The sequence below is a fragment of the Erpetoichthys calabaricus genome, chromosome 4 (assembly GCF_900747795.2).
Source record: "Erpetoichthys calabaricus chromosome 4, fErpCal1.3, whole genome shotgun sequence".
Classification (NCBI taxonomy): domain Eukaryota; kingdom Metazoa; phylum Chordata; class Cladistia; order Polypteriformes; family Polypteridae; genus Erpetoichthys; species Erpetoichthys calabaricus.
The window spans coordinates 314100983-314118145 of NC_041397.2; the positions used below are offsets into that span (position 1 = coordinate 314100983).

At 39.5% G+C, this 17163-nt stretch overlaps 1 protein-coding gene across 8 annotated transcripts in view; it reads right to left on the reverse strand.

Moving 5' to 3' along the window:
- Positions 1 to 17163, reverse strand: part of cenpq (centromere protein Q) — a 75763-nt gene that overhangs the window by 25749 nt on the left and 32851 nt on the right. For 6 of the 8 annotated variants that reach the window (XM_051925889.1, XM_051925884.1, XM_051925885.1 and 3 more), the window contains 3 exons: positions 16995 to 17099; positions 8233 to 8287; positions 2060 to 2162 (listed from right to left, as the gene is read on the reverse strand). In XM_051925889.1, coding sequence (XP_051781849.1) covers positions 2060 to 2162; positions 8233 to 8287; positions 16995 to 17099 — 263 coding nt within the window. The remainder of the gene's footprint in view (positions 1 to 2059; positions 2163 to 8232; positions 8288 to 16994; positions 17100 to 17163) is intronic. The other 2 variants (XM_051925888.1, XM_051925886.1) reach the window with 1 other exon arrangement.

Below are 17163 nucleotides of genomic sequence, written 5' to 3' on the forward strand. Positions count from 1 at the left end.
GTATACATAGGGCAAGAAATAGAATAATTTAAAAATATTTGCTATTACTTGTCTTGGATAAGTAACTATACAACATTTAGTCACTTTTTCCTAAGTAATAAGTAATGAAACTACTTTAAGTCAATTTTAAAAGTAACGTTTCCCAACACTGGTTCCTTGTGAACATTTGTTTTTCTATATCTGGATATCGTCCCTTGAACAACCAGTGTAAATAAATTGGTACGCTTAAGCAACTGGCTGAACAAGTCAAGTTCAAGTTAAGTTGGGGAGCATGCACTGCCGCACCCACTACACGACGAAACAACTCGGGATCCCGGTTGGCAACCCCCCAGGCAGACACGCAGTCCAGTCTCACCCTCCAGAAATGACCCTCTATCTGCCGCAGCCAGGTGTTACGTGGGCAACCCCTCGGCCTAGTCCAGCCACTCGGGTCCTCAACAATGAGGATCTTACCAGCTGGATCAACCTCGGGGAAACGTGCCACATGGCCATAGTGCCGTAACTGACGCTCCCTCATTTGGGACTTCATGAGCAACCGCTCATTCGACACAAAGTCAAACCAATGATACCCAAGGATTTTCCGGAGAGACACAGTACCAAAGGAGTCCAGCCTTCGTCTCAGGTCACTGGATAGCGTCCGTGTCTCACAACCATATAGCAAGACAGGAAGCACCAGGACTCTAAAGACTTGGACCTTCGTCCTTTTGCATTGATATCGGGAGCACCACACACCCCTTTCCAGCGACCTCATGACCCCCCCATGCTCTCCCAGTCCGTCTACTGACTTCATGGGAAGAGTCACCAGAGACATGAATGTCACTGCCAATGTAAGTAAACCTCTCAACACTCTGTCCGCAAACAGACACACTGCTGATGGCTGTGCCCAAGAGGTCATTACAGGCCTGGATTGCTCAGTCTCTTGAGCCTCCATTGACTCCGAGAAGATCACAGCATCATCAGCAAAGTCAAGATCAGTGAATCTTTCTTCACCAACAGATGCCCCACCGCCGCTGGACCCCACGACCTTGCTCAACACCCAGTCCATACAAGCATTGAACAAATAGAAAATCAATAATATCTTATTTTTCCTCTTCATATCATTTTAAAGGCAGAATGATTGAAAGAACCAATCAAAGTGTTAGACTAATTTGCCCTGTGATATGGCTCAAAATAAAAAAAACTTACTTTGCACTGTTGACTCAGTTGTTTTGGTTTCACAAAACTCTTCAATAAACTGAAATAATTTAATATGCATAGGCAACCAATTATTAAAACATTTTTGTATTTGCAATTAATGACAGAGTTATTCCTGCTTTAAAGAAACATATTAATGTGCGTGAAGGAAATACAATAAATTGCAATTTATATGCAGTTAATTTCAATAAAAAATTTAGTAGTGCGATTAGTCGAGATTGTGTTCGATTTAAAAAAAAATAAATAAATAAAAACTCTATAAAAATACAAAATAAATAAATATACACATACTCACTGTCAATTTAGTTTGACCTGACAAAAGACTTAAAAAGCAAAATATATTTTGAGAATGCACAACTTTGAATGTTTATCAAAGAGCCTTGGTGTCATAATCACTCCTAACTCATTACCAGCTGTGTTTGGTGGGCACCCAGACAGGTTTAAAGTGGAGAAGGACAAATTGATTGTAATTGCCTGCACTACATGACGAGCACATAGACTTATCTTGCTTAACTGGAAGAATCCCAACCCATTTTTTATAAGTCAATGTTATATGGAAGTGTTTTTCGTCAAATAAATAAATAAATCAATCAAAATACCTTTTGTATTGTATAGGTTTTTCAAAAAATTGATTAGCAATTCAAATAAATTAAATTCTAGATGATGTCTCTAAGAGCCTGGAAATGAGAAGAATGCCACATAAGATACCAGTGCATTATTTCTCAGGTCAGTTTTTTAGGTCAAAGAATGATCCATTTAGATGGCATACACAGCCACCTTAAAAAATCTGCAGATCAATCAAAATTAAATTTCCAAAAGCTAATATAGCCACTTATGCCAAACACAGAATCTAAAGTGTACGTACAGTACAACATAGTCAAAAGTGGAGCTTAGGTAGTCCTTCGTGGTTTGAGACACATGTTTCAATTGTTTCCCTTTCTTCCTGCTGCGAGGAGCTGTTGTAGATGCTAAAAGAAATAAAAAAAAATAAAAAAATGGTAAAAAAAACTAGATACTACAATGTACGGTAACTAATATTTACCCAAAACGAACATAGTCATAATTAGAATCTTAAAACAGGCACTGCCACGTAAAATACAGAAAATACAGAATAAGTTTGAATTTACGGTTTAAGATAAGGATTTTGTTTCTGGGATTTGACTAAGAAGAACAAAACTAGCAACAAATGGGAAGATAAATAAGTAATGTATAATAAAAGCAATTAATATGAGCAGTTACTCTATACAGGTAGTTGGTTTCATTAAGATTTACTTTTCATTACTCAAACATCTCCTTGACGTGATGGTGGGGCTTGTGTATCTTAGTGATGCGCTCAGCTAGGTTATCCGTCAGCTAAATGACCCTGATAAAAGGTACCAATTAACAAAAAGCTTATTCTACCCGGCATAGGGCAACTGGGAACCACTTCTGGAACCAAGACTGGAAATGGTGTTTGCCACGAAGTGCCTGGTGGTTGGGCAACCCACATAACCCTGCCAGACTCTGTCTATAATGGTGACGTGGAGCCATCTTGTGGGCTCATCACCTGCTAGATGAAAGGCGAGGGTCGGGTGCAATGCCAGTTTACTGGCAAGTACAGACAGGAAAGATCTAGATGGACCAGACCGCTGGCAATAAGACCACCATTAGGATTTAAGAATCTGTAGCTGGGGACAGGGAAGTCTGGGCTGACCTGCATGGCTTGCTTCCACCATGACCTTGCCCAGGAAAAGCAGATGGGAAGATGAGATTAGATCAATCTAGACTAGTATAGGCCATTCAGCCCAACAAAACCTGCCAGTCCTATATACTTATATATACTACCACAAGATTTGGTATCTTATTCCATGTGTCTATGGTTCTCTGTGTGAAGAAAAACTTCTTTACGTTTGTGAAAAATTTACCCTTAAGTCTCCAACCATGATCCTGTGTTCTTGATGAACTCATTTTAAAGTCACTGTCTCAATCCATTGGACTAATTCCCTTTATAATTTTAAACACTTCAATCATATCTCCTCTTATTCTTCTTTTGCTTAAACTGTATAGGCTCAGCTCTTTTAATCTTTCCTCATAACTCATCCCCTGTAGCCCTGGAATCAGCCTAGTCGCTCTTCTCTGGACTTTTTCTTGTGCTGCCATGTTCTTTTTGTAACCTGGAGACCAAAACTGCACACAAGACTCCAGATGAGGCCTCACCAGTGTGTTATATAGTAAAGCTTGAGCAAAACCTCCTGTGACATGTACTATACACATTAAGGCATTCCATTAGCCCAATGGCTTATGAATACTGTCTGGCAGTTGATAATGACGAATCCACTACAACTGGTAAATCTACAGGATTGTGAATCCTTCTCAAAAGGTGAACTTTCAATTTTTAGATCTCCTATTGTGTTTTCAAATGAGTTGAGATGTAGTCAGACATTCAAAAAGGCAGCTTTTGCAGTGGTGAAGGCCATTCATGTGGCTGCAGTTTCAAGATTTATATTAGTAATACAGGTCAAATCCAGTTATAGCAAATACCAAAGTAACAAAATTTTCAGAAAAACGAATACTTTTTGTTGGCCGAACAAACACCTGTACAACATCATGTTAAACGAATTTCATTTTAATGAAATTAAAATTTCAGTATAACTAACATTTTTTCGACCAAAAATGACCACCAAAGAGAATAAGTTAATGAAAAGAAAAACTTAATGCTGTGTGGAATCTTTGGAACACTGCAACAGGCTGTCTGAAAGAAAGATAAGGTCTGTTGTAAAATTTACGGTCTCAGGCAGCCACAGCGAGATTGCATGCATGTAGCTGAATTTTGAGTAAGTGCTCCACCTAGCGTCCACGTGGGTATTTGTGTCATGTGCAGATACTGTACTGTTCAAGCTTCATAGTAGTTCTCAAAGTTTTCTTTGAGATGAACAACAAAAAAAAGTGACAGACAGCATTGGTTAACAATCTTGGGAAAAGTTGATTCCAGAATGAAGATAAACAACATGGTAAAAGCATTCGGAAATTGCTTTCATCTTCATTGAACATCTCGTTTTCGGTCTGTGTTCATACCTTAATTTATTTATTCTAAATAGATATACATCCAACATCTTTGAAATAAAATATTTTTGTAGCTTAAGATGATTATTTATTTATTTTTTCACCTATTGTCAAGTTTGGGTCACAGAGTCACACGCAAGACACAAAAGGTGAATCCACGTTTCTAAGAATATACAGATACTTTATTATTGTATAGTGAAGGCAGGTGAAGTCTCAAGACTTTCACTAAAGTAAATGGAATAACCCAAATTTCTGGTTTTCCTTTTATTATAAAGCTTTAAAAACCCGTGCCTTAAAGCTTCAACATGCTGTGTCCTACAGTTAGTCTCCGTTTTAAGTGTTCTATATTGTGAACACATAAGGCCTAAAACGATGAGGTGTAATTAACAATAGTCAGGCCACCTGTACAAAAATATTACTGGATTTGTAAATAGGAAGAAAAAAAAAGTACACAGATTGTGTGGAACCTAACTTGAGAGGATGACGGTTGAGTACACCACAAGGAAGCTGCTATTACAGGTGAGCTCGGAGGTGCCAACGGCTGTTTATTCTGAACAGTAGCTAGAGTACCACTAGGACTTTTTTTTTTCTTTTTGCTGCTGCTGTTTGCTCTTGGTGTGTGGCTGTTGCTAATAAAAATAAAGTATAAAAAAGCACATACTGACATACATGAAAAATGTTCAGAATCTTTAACAACATCTTTAAGTCCAAATATTTATTTATTTTTAATTAGAATATTCTTAACTTACTTTTTGGATAATTAAGCCCAGACACAGGTGGATACACAAGGCAGTGTGCGTCTTCGTGCAGGCCCCAAGCCCAGATAAATGGGAAGAGTTATGTCAGGAAGGGCACCCGGTGTAAAATCTTGCCAGACAAATATGCAGACAACAATACAGATTTCCACACTGGATCGGTAAAGGCCCTGGTTAACAACGGGCTGCCACCAGAGCTGTTAGCCAAAAGGGAGCTTGTGGAAACTGGACTACTATTGGCCAAAGGCGTGTTCAGGGGCGGGATGAGAGGAGGAACTTATGATAGTGGAAGTGTGGATAGGAACTTCGAATGCTGGCAGTATGAGTAGTAAAGGGTGAGAGTAGGAAGGTTGATATATTGTGTGTGCAAGAGATGTCCAGGTGTATCAGAGGCGGGCTCAAACTATTCTACCATGGTGTGGATGTGAGGAGAAATGGGGAAGGGGTCATCCTGAAGGAACAGTATGTCATGAGTGTTATGGAAGTGAAAAGAGTGTTTGGCAGAGTGGTGATTTATGAAACTGAAGGTGTGATGATGGATGTTGTCAGCGCATACGCCCTACATGTTGGGTGTGTGATGGATGAGAAAGAAGATTTCTGGAGTGAGTTGGAGAAAGTAGTGGCCAGTATACCCAAGGTAGAGAGTGGTGACTGGATGAGAACGAAATGGGTAGGTATGGTGCCAAGGAGAGAAATGCAGGTCAGATGATAGTGGATTTTGCTCAAAGGATGGACATGGCTGTGGTAAATACATATTTTAAGAAGAGTGAGGATACGGGGTGACATGAAAGAGTGGAAGAAGATGCACATAGATTATATAATATGCAGGGGAGTCAGTCTGAAGGAGATTGGAAACTGTAAAGTGTTGGCAGGGGAAAGTATGGTTAGGCAGCATAGGATGGTGGTCTGTAGGATGATGGAGATCAAGAAGAGGAGGAGAGTGAGGGCAGAGCCAAGGATCAAACGGTGGAATTTGAAAAAGGAAGACTGCAAGGTTGAATTCAGGGAGAAGGTAAGACAGGCAACGGGTGGCAATGAAGAGTTACCAGACAGCAGGGAAATTACTGCAGAAGTGGTAAGGGAGACAGCTAAATGGGTGCTTAATATGACATCTGGACAGAGGAAGGAGGACATAGAAACCTGGTGGTGGAATGGGGCAGTACAGGAGAGTATACAGAGGAAGGATGGCGAAAAAGTGGGATAGAGAGATGAAGAAAGTAGAAAAGATAAGGCTTAAGGTGAAGAGAGAGGTGGCCAAGGCTAAAGATAAAGTGAATGATAAGCTGTATGAGAGGTTGGACACTAAAGAGAAAGAAAAGGACCAGTGGGCTAGACAGAGGGACCGAGCTGGGAAAGATGTGCAGCAGGTTAGGGTGATAAAGGATAAAGATGGAAACATACTCACAAGCGAGAAGAGTGTGTTGAGCAGATGGAAAGAGTACTTTGAGAGGCTGATGAATGAAGAGAATAAGAGAGACAGAAGCATAGATGATGTGGAGATAGTAAATCATGAAGTACAACGAGTCAGCAAGGAGAAAGTAAGGACAGCTAAGAAGAGGATGAAGAATGGAAAGTCTGTTGGTCTAGATTACATACCTGTGGAACCAAGGAGGTGTTTGGGAGAGATGGCAGTGGAGATTTCAACCAGATTGTTTAATGCAATCTTGGAAAGTGAGATGATGTCCAAGGAGTGGAGAAGAAATGTACTGGTACCCAATTTTAAGGATAAGAGTGATGTGGAGAGTTGCAGTAACTACAGAGGGATAAAATAGATCAGCCACAGCATGGAGTTACGGTATAGCGTAGAGGAAGCTAGGTTAAGAAGGAAGGTGATGTTTAGTGAGCAGCAGTATAGTTCCATGCCAAGAAAGAACACCACAGATGCGATGTTTGCTCTGAGGGTGTTGATGGAGAAGTATGGAGAAGGTCAGAAGGAGTGGCATTGTATCTTTGTGCACCTGGAGAAAGCATATGACAGGATGCCTCGAGACTAGTTGTGGTATTGTATGAGGAAGTCAGGAGTGGCAAAGAAGTATTGAGTGACACAGGATATGTACGAGGGAAGTGTGACAGGGAAGGTCTACAGTAGGAGTGATCGATGCATTCAAACTGGAGGTGGGATTACATCACAGATTGGCTCTGAGCCCTTTCTATTTTGCAATTGTGATGGACAGGTTGACAGAGGAGATTAGACAGGAGTCCTCGTGGACTATGATGTTTGCGAGTGATGTTGTGATCTGCAGTGATAGTAGGGAGTAGGTTGAGGAGACCCTGGAGAGGTGGAGATATGCTCTATGGATGAGAGGAATGAAGGTCAGTAGGAACAAGACAGAATACATATGTGTAAATGAGAGGGAGGTCAATGGAATGGTGAGGATGGAGGGAGTAGAGTTGGTGAAGGTGGAGGAGTTTAAATACTTGGGATCAACAGTACAGAGTAACAGGGGCTGTGGAAGAGAAGTGAAAAAGACAGTGTGGGCAGAGTGGAGAAGAGTGTCAGGAGTGATTTGTGACAGACGGGTATCAGCAAAAGTGAAAGGGAAGGTCTACAGGACGGTAGTGAGACCAGCTATGTTATATTGTTTAGAGACGGTGGCACTGACCAGAAAGCAGGAGGCAGAGCTGGAAGTAGCAGAGTCAAAGATGCTAAGATTTGCATTGGGTGTGATGAGGACGGATAGGATTAGAAATGAGGACATTAACAGTCCTTATACATGCCTGTATGCTTTTTTTCCACCCCACCTTTTCATAATGTGTGTATTGCATGCTTAAACAGTAAGTGTGTATATAGGTTTTTTGTTCCATTTCCAACTCAGAGAAAATAACACACTTGCCTCAAAGGATGATTTGCTGTATTTCTGCCATGTCGGCAATTTTCTATTAGTTACAAATAAGGTTATAGAAATTTGAAAATTGGCATTAATTCCTTAACATGAAAGGTGCTTGTTTGTTACTGTGTTATGAATTTCTCTCTCTATTGTGATGTAGTTATCATCAGTGTTTATGTATTTGACTTCCTGTGAATGTCATATGATGGTAAACTTTGACTTTGATAGAAAAGTTGATTTTGCCATGCACATTTAAGAATAAATTGATAGTTTTGGGTAAAGGGGGAATTTTCATTATAATGTACAAGCTACTCAAAAAAAAAAAAAAAAGAAGGAATGAAACACCTCGGAGGACTAGGTTTTATTTGGAATCTTTGGGTAATAATGTGAAAGGTATCCAATGTCTGTCTTACCTTTTTTCTTAGTCTGTGCTTCACTACTTTGACTATCTGGAACACGCTCAACATCCTACAAAAACAAAAGACACAAATCACAACTCAGAAGTTGGGCAACTCCAGATTCATCAACAGCACACTTCCTGAACAGGAAGGATGATTCTAAAATAATTAAAATTTGTATAGTTCATCTATATTAAGATATGTCGCATCTACAAGGAATAGTCCACCTAAAAACGATTTATAGACATGTTAATAACCACATGTAGTTTATAATTATGGCCAATGAAGATGCATTTTCTGACAAAATGCCGGGTTTCAGAGAGGATGCGGCCAAATAGTAGCCGGTCTCTAACAGTAGCCGGGTCTTTGATATTTGCCTACTAGCGTACATTGTAAGCGTCTGTATCTTTAAAGACGTGTGTAATACGTATGCATGTCAGCACGTTGCATATATAAGAAATGCGGATATACCGGTTTCTAAAACTGCTTCATTTTCAAATGAAATGATTCGGGAATCTTTCAAAAATTGTGGCATCACCAATTCTACTGATGGCAGTGAGGATTCATTAATTCATTGCCTCAAAGAAAATCAGCCGTGTTTTGAAGGAAGAGAGAAATTGTTGGTGGCAAGAATTCAAAGCGTCGTGACAAACCTGGAAAAAGAGGAAGACGATAGTGAACTGGACAACAACAAAGACGTCATTGCTAATTCAGACGACGAATAGCAGCGAAAGGTACAGAAAGACATTGCCATTTATCTTTAACAGTCTTATGCAGCATGTGAAATTCAAATAAAGTAGCTGTTTGTAATATTAGCCGATATTTTTGAGTATCTACCTGTACCGACATGTGCAAAAAAATGTTGCGTTCTGAAGGTTTTTGTTAATAATGGCCGGTCTCTATTAAGCGCCGGGAGCCGAGGCTAGTTTTGCAAATAAAAGCCGGGGGCCTCTATTGGAGCATTTACGGTATCCAAATATTAAATGCATACATCCACAAGCTAGAAACAGAGCCTGCCTCACCTTCTCTCTCTCTCTCATTTTTCCTAGGGCACGAAGCGGAAGCGGAAGCAAAGCAGAAGCGGACAATGGCCGACAGTGAGGTGAATCGCATTGCAACTGTAGTCGAGGAACTCCAGGCACTCGATGAACAGATTCAGAATCTTCTGTCCAGACGAAGATACCTCAGAGATCTGAAGGCTCGGCTGTTGGATAAACCGTCCTCGCCATCTGTTATCGGCGTAACATCAACCCCGCGTTGTGCCGCGCAAGTCACCTTCACCCCCGCGCCTCATAGGAGCGACACCGATGATGACCTCGGTGTATTTCAGCTATGCAGGCGGGGGTTCAAGGCCAGAACACCTCCATCGGCACAGGCAAGCATCGTAACCCAGAACCGGTTTGACCCTCTAAGCGTCCCCAGTTCGCCTTCAGCTCCTGGTGATGTAATTGTGGTAGGTGATTCTATTGTTAGGAACCTCAATATCACTTGCCCTAATAGAAAATCTTTTGTTTCTTGTTTTCCCGGTGCTCGTGTCCGAGATGTGACGAGACGTGCGCCGGCGATCTACAAGAACAGGGCAGTTGGAGCCATTGTTATACATGCTGGCGTAAACGACATAAGGCACCGACAGTCGGAGATCCTCAAGGCAGACTTCACTGCATTAATTAAAGACACAAAGGAGAGGACCCCATCGGCAAAGATATTCATCTCGGGTCCACTCCCTCTCGTCAGACGATCAAACGAGTATTACAGTCGTCTGCTTGGTTTAAACAACTGGCTGCAGGGCTTCTGCAAGAATCAAGACATCGGGTTCATTAACAACTGGGACCTCTTTTGGGAAAGACCGCGTTTCTTCAAGCGAGATGGCCTGCATCCGAACAGCTTCGGCGCCCGGGTCCTCTCCGAAAACATAGCGAAGGTAATTCGTTTATCTTGACTATCTATCTCTGCTTTTAACCCCTTCCGAAATGCCACTCCTGTGTTTGGTCATGATAATTGTTTAAAAAAATCTTCCATAAAAGTGCGCAACATAAATACTGTAATAACCAATCTTAATGCACATAGAAAATCTAGGCAATACGGCATAAACGCCAATAATTTAATTAAAGTTACTACTTTAGATGAACAATGTATTAAAACTGTAAAAAACAGATCATAGATTAAATAAAAAATACACGCAGAGCGGCGCTAATAAAAATAACTTAATTCCTGTTCCCTATATCAATAACGCACATAGTATTCATCTCTGCTCCTCCGAAACATTGAATATGGCACTATTAAATATTAGAGCTTTAACTAACAAGACGTTTTTTATCAACGACATTATTAGTGAAAAAAAAATAGATTTTATTGCACTAAGTGAAACGTGGCTTAGCTCAGATGGCGCAGCTGTTTTAATCGAATCTGCGCCTCCGGATTACAGTTTTACTCGTGCTGATCGCCAAGGAAAGAGAGGTGGAGGGCTAGCAAACATTTACTCTAGCAGGTTAAAATGTAAAAATATCAGTTTTGGTAAGTTCAAGTCTTTTGAGTATCTCGCCATTGTTATTCAGGGAGATTCTCACGTTCTAGTATTATCCGTGTATAGACCTCCTAAATTCAACGCGTCTTTCTTTGAGGAATTCTCTGACTTGATGTCAATCTTAATTACGAACTATGACGCACTCTTAATAGTCGGCGACTTTAATTTTCATGTAGATAATCAATGTGACCAAAAAGTAAAAGAATTTATGAACCTCCTGGACTCTTTTGATTTGAGACAGCTCGTTAATCAGCCTACACATAAAGCAGGTCATACGTTAGACTTAGTAATTACTAAAGGACTAAAAGTTGATATAAAGCAGGTCATTGATACGGGTCTTTCAGACCATTTTCTTCTACTTTTTAATATAGAAATAATGATAGAAAACACTCATGAGAAGCATATTGTTAAAAAACGCTTCTTTGACTCATCAGCAACTTTAAAACTTACAAACATTCTAACCAATCAGTCCGTTTATAGTGCCAACTATAATAGCGAGGAGAATGTAAATAGTAAGGTGGAAAGATTTAATACTAAAGTGAGGGCTGCTGTTGACATAGTTGCACCTGAAAAGACAGTTAAAAAATCTTCTAGCATTGTTATACCTTGGAAGACCCAAAGAGTGTCTGATTTAAAGAGAACATGCCGTAGAGCTGAGCGTAAATGGAGGAAGACTAAACTAACTATTGACTATGAGATATTAAAAGTTAAAATAACAGAATACAATAACACAGTCCGTCTTGAGAGGCGCTGCTATTTCTCTAAGATTATAAATAACAATGCTAGTAATCCCAGAGTGTTATTTTCGACAATTGATCATCTGTTAAACCCAGGTAACTCAAAGGAATGCCTTCTAAGTACTTCCAGTAAAACCTGTGAGGCTATCGCTGTATTTTTCAATCAAAAAATTAATGATATTAGAACTAACATAGTATATCTCCCCAACACTAAGGATCCCCCGAAACCCCAGTACTCCATAATAAATAAATTAGAGTCTTTCACTAGGATAGATTTACCTGATTTACATAAAATAATTTCTCAAATGAAACCATCCACCTGTGCCCTTGACCCAATACCAACAAATTTTTTCAAAGAAGTATCGGGTGTGCTTATTGATAATGTTCTTGACATAGTAAATTCGTCATTAGATACGGGGGGTCTTCCCAGACTGTCTTAAGACTGCGGTAGTTAAACCCCTACTTAAGAAAAATAATCTCGACCCCTCTGCTCTTGAAAATTATAGACCCATCTCTAACCTGCCTTTCTTAAGTAAAATTCTAGAGAAGGCAGTCATTATGCAGTTAAATGAGCACCTCAATAAACATGCTATTCTTGATAAATTTCAGTCAGGTTTTAGAACAAATCACAGCACAGAAACTGCACTCGTTAAAGTAGTAAATGACTTGCGGGGTAAATGCAGACAGAGGCCATTTATCTGTTCTCATCCTCTTAGATTTGAGTGCCGCATTTGACACTATTGATCATAATATTCTTAAGAATCGCCTTAGTCAATGGGTGGGCCTCTCTGGCAGTGTCTTAAACTGGTTTGAATCCTACCTGGCAGGGAGAAAATTCTTTGTTAGTTGTGGTAATTATAACTCAAAGACACATGATATTCTATATGGTGTTCCACAAGGCTCTATCCTGGGTCCGCTGCTCTTCTCAATCTACATGCTTCCGTTAGGTCAGATTATCTCGGGACATAACGTGAGCTACCACAGCTATGCTGATGACACACAGCTGTATTTATCAATAGCACCTGATGACCCCAAATCTCTTGATTCGCTAACACAATGTCTAACCTGTATCTCAGAATGGATGAATAGTAACTTTCTCAAATTAAATAAAGAAAAAACCGAAATCTTAGTGATTGGCAATAATGGATACAATGAGGCTATTAGAAATAAACTGGATGCATTAGGATTAAAAGTCAAATCGGAGGTAAAAAGCTTAGGGGTAACCATTGATTGTAATCTGAATTTTAAATCGCATATTAATAAAATCACTAGGACAGCATTTTTTCACCTAAGGAACATAGCAAAAGTTAGACCTCTTATATCATCGAAAGATGCAGAGAAATTAGTTCATGCGTTTGTCTTTAGTCGGCTAGATTACTGTAATGCACTCCTCTCAGGACTACCCAAAAAAGACATCAATCGTTTGCAGTTAGTGCAGAATGCAGCTGCTAGAATCCTTACCAGGAAAAGAAAATCCGAACACATTTCTCCAGTTTTGATGTCACTACACTGGTTACCTGTGTCATTCAGAATTGACTTTAAAATTCTGCTTATGGTTTATAAAGCTTTAAATAATCTCGCCCCGTCTTATATATCGGAATGTCTGACACCTTATATTCCAAATCGCAACCTCAGATCCTCAACTGAGTGTCTCCTTAGAATTCCAAGAGCAAAACTTAAAAGAAGTGGTGAGGCGGCCTTCTGCTGTTATGCACCTAAAATCTGGAATAGCCTGCCAGTAGGAACTCGCCAGGCTAATACAGTGGAGCACTTTAAAAAACTACTGAAAACACATTACTTTAACATGGCCTTCTCATAACTTCACTGTAATTTAATCCTGACACTCTGTATATCCAATTCATTATAATAACTATTCATTCAAAATTTGTACTAACCCCTACTCTCTCTTCTGTTTTCTTTTCCGGTGTCCTATTGGTGGTGGCTTGTGCCACCACCATCTACCCAAAGCACCATGATGTTCCAACAATGATGGATGGATTAAAAGCCAGAAGTCTGTATAACCATCAGCATCAAGTGACTCCGTGAGAACCCTAACTACAAAGAGGACTATTTCATTTATGTTAGGTAGAATGCCCAAAGGGGACTGGGCGGTCTCGTGGCCTGGAACCCCTACAGATTTTATTTTTTTCTCCAGCCTTCTGGAGTTTTTTTTTGTTTTTTCTGTCCACCCTGGCCATCGGACCTTACTCCTTTCTATGTTAACTAATGTTGTCTTATTTTAATTTCTTACTTTGTCTTTTATTCTTCTTTTCTTCATTATGTAAAGCACTTTGAGCTACTTTTTGTATGAAAATGTGCTATATAAATAAATGTTGTTGTTGTTGTTGTAAATGGGATAACCTTGCAAACAGCGGAGGACAACTTCGGGAGTTTTTAGAAGTAATCAGCAAATCTTTTTTAATACAGAATGTTAAAAGCACCAACAAGGGGTGAAGCCTGTCTAGATTTAGTAATTTGTAATAATCAGGATAGAATTGAGGGTGTACAGGTAATTAGACCACTAGGGTCAGTTGACCATAATAGAATTTAATTCTCAGTGTTTTGAAAGAGTGCAATACAAAGACTAAAGTTTAACTTTGGTACAGTAAATTTTGAGCAGATGCAACAAAGTCTAAAGAGATTTACACTGGGATAAGCTTTTAGGTGTGGAGACATTAGAAGAACTGGTTTAAAAATATTTTGCATTTAATGCAGGACAGGTACATACCTAAATTTGGAATTACCGTATTTACGCATGTACCACGCACACATTTTCCCCCGAAAATTAGCATTAGAAAATCAGGTGTGCGTCATACACAAGGAAATGTTTTTCTGTAATGTTTACTTCTTCTGCTTGGGCTCTCACACCCTCTCTCTCGCAACAAAAACAGAAGGGCATTTCGCGGAAAATGTGCCCTAAACGCTTCCTATACAATCACAAAGCGCGTCATACATGGGGCAAATTTTTTTCGCGATTTTCTTTGTAAAAATTAGGGTGCGTGTCTTACACGAGGGCGTGTGGTACACAAGTAAAAACGGTAGAAGGAAATTTTAAATAAATTCTTTAGTGTGTTGATAAAAAAAGAAACTGCAAATGAAAACACAGTTGAATAAGGCATATAACATTAATAACTCTAAAGTGAATCATGGAGCATATGAGAACATGAGGGCATCCATGACACAAAGATACTTTCAATATTATAATAGTAAAAGAACAGTCAAGAAAAAGGTGAAGTGCATCAGGAATAGTAAAGTTATTTAGAAACTGTAGAGGGAGAAGTATTCCATAGATTAAATAGACTGAAATCAAACAAATCACCCAGACCAGATAATATTTACACTTGAGTTCTTAGAGAGGTTAGTGAATACAGATATAAACCTTTGATACATATTTTTAGGAAGTCGCTGCGCAATGAGGAAATTCTGAAGGACTGGAAAATGTCAAATATGTTATATACAAGGGGTGACTGAGCAGATCTAAGCAACTATAGGCCAGTACGCTTAACATGAATGACAAGAAAATGGAAGGAATTATTAAGGTTAAGATTGAGCAACACATGACAAGAATAGGAGTTTTTCTGAGCAGTCAGCATGGGGTCAGAAGAGGGAGGTCATTTTTTTACTAACATGCTGGAATTCTATGAGGAAGCAACAAAAGGATACAATCAAAGTGGAGCTTAGGACATTATTTATCTTGACTTTCAGAAAGCATTTGGTAAGATGCCATATGAGAGGGTGGGCATCAAACTTAAAGCAGAGGGAGTTCAGGATGTTGTTTGTAGATGGGTGCAAAATTGGCTCAGACACAGGAAGCAGAGGGTTATGGTTGCAAGGAACCTCTTCAGAATTGGCTGATGTTAAGAGTGGTGTTCCACTCCAATAATATAAATATATGTAAATGAAAATAAAAGATTTGGATTTTAAAATACGTAACAGGATGGTAAAATTTGCAGATGATACCAAGCTGGGTGTATTGGCAGATAACCGAGAATCCATTGAATCATCACAGAGGAACATGGAAAGCATGCAGACTCAGGCAGATTTGTGGCAGATGAAATTTAAAATCAATAAATGTAAAGTATTACATGTAGGAAATTAAAAAGGTAGCCCTCAATAAGGGCGCGAACAAAAAGGCGAGCCTCAAAAGGGCGACCTCAATTGGGCGCAGTGAATAAAGGCGCGCGTAAATAAAGGCGAGCTTCAAAAGGGCGACCTCAATTGGGCGCAATGTGTAGCCTTCGACTACGAGTAGATCTGCACCTTTGTTGCTCTTCACATATTCCATAGACATTTAAAGTAAATTATCTACGAACGCCTTTATTCTCTGTGCTCAATTGAGGCTGCCCTTTTGAAGCTCACCTTTATTTATGCGCACCTTTATTCGCCGCGCCCAATTGAGGTCGCCCTTTTGTGCGCGCCCTTATTAAATAGAACCAATTAAAAATGTTAGGTTTGAATACACAAACTGAGCGATGAAAAATCGAAGAGTATGCCTTATTGAGAAGGATTTAGGAGTTATAGTAGACTCTAAGCTATTAACTGGCATACAGTGTTCAGAAGCCATTAAGAAGGCTAACAGAATGTCAGGTTATATAGCGCCTTGACACGTGGAGTACAAGTCACAGGAGGTTCTGCTCAAGCTTTATAAAACACTGGTGAGGCCTCATCTGGAGTTCTGTGTGCAGTTTTGGCTTTCAGGCTACAAAAAGGAAATAACAGCACTAGAAAAGGTCCAGAGAAGAGCGACTAGACTGATTTAGGGCTACAGGGGATGAGTTATGAGGAAAGACTAAAAGAGCTGAGCCTAAGAAGACTAAGAGGTGAACTGAGTGAAGTGTTTAAAATTATGAAGGGAATTCGTCCAGTGGATTGAGACGTTTATTTTAAAATGAGTTCATCAAGAACACGTGGACACAGTTGGAACATTAAGGGTAAATTTCACACCGACATTTGGAAGTTTTTCTATACACAGAGATCCACAGATGCTTAAAATACGCTACCGAGTGGGTTGTAGCCAGTAAGACTTGAGACTTTCAAAACTTGACTATTTTTTAGAAGAATTAAGTGGATAGGACTGGCGAGTTTGATTGGGCTGAAAGGCCTGTTCTTGTCTAGATTGATCTAATGTTCTAAACGCAAAACGTCCAAGAAACAAATCTCATGTTATTTGTGACATGGAAATTTCTAATCCGTTTGAGGCTTCAGTTCATTTGGATGATACCATTAGGAAGTAAAACATCTATGATATAAGAATGACCAGACACTGCAGAGTGAAAATATTAAGAAGCCATGAAATTAAATCAGATCTGTTATTGGAAAGGATTGTTTTCAACATAAATAACTAGGTTGGAACAAAAAACATGCAGCCATTGGGCCATCCAGAACTGACATTGATCGTCCTTGATTTAAAAACAACTACTGGGAAAACAATCTTGTGAATGAAAACGGACTGCTCTGAAATATAAATGTCTGTACCTTTTTGGAGAAAAAGAAAAATTGAAGTGCTTCTCTCTCACCTCCTCAGAGCTGTCGTGATCCTCTTTTGCCTTCACGGTCTTGCTCTTTTTTATATTCTGGTGGCTAGTTTTGGAAACATTCTTTTTCTTGCTGATATGCTTCATCTTTATAAAATAGAAAGAAAAAAAAAGCACAGCAGGTAAGCCAAAAAAGATGAGACCTGTTCCG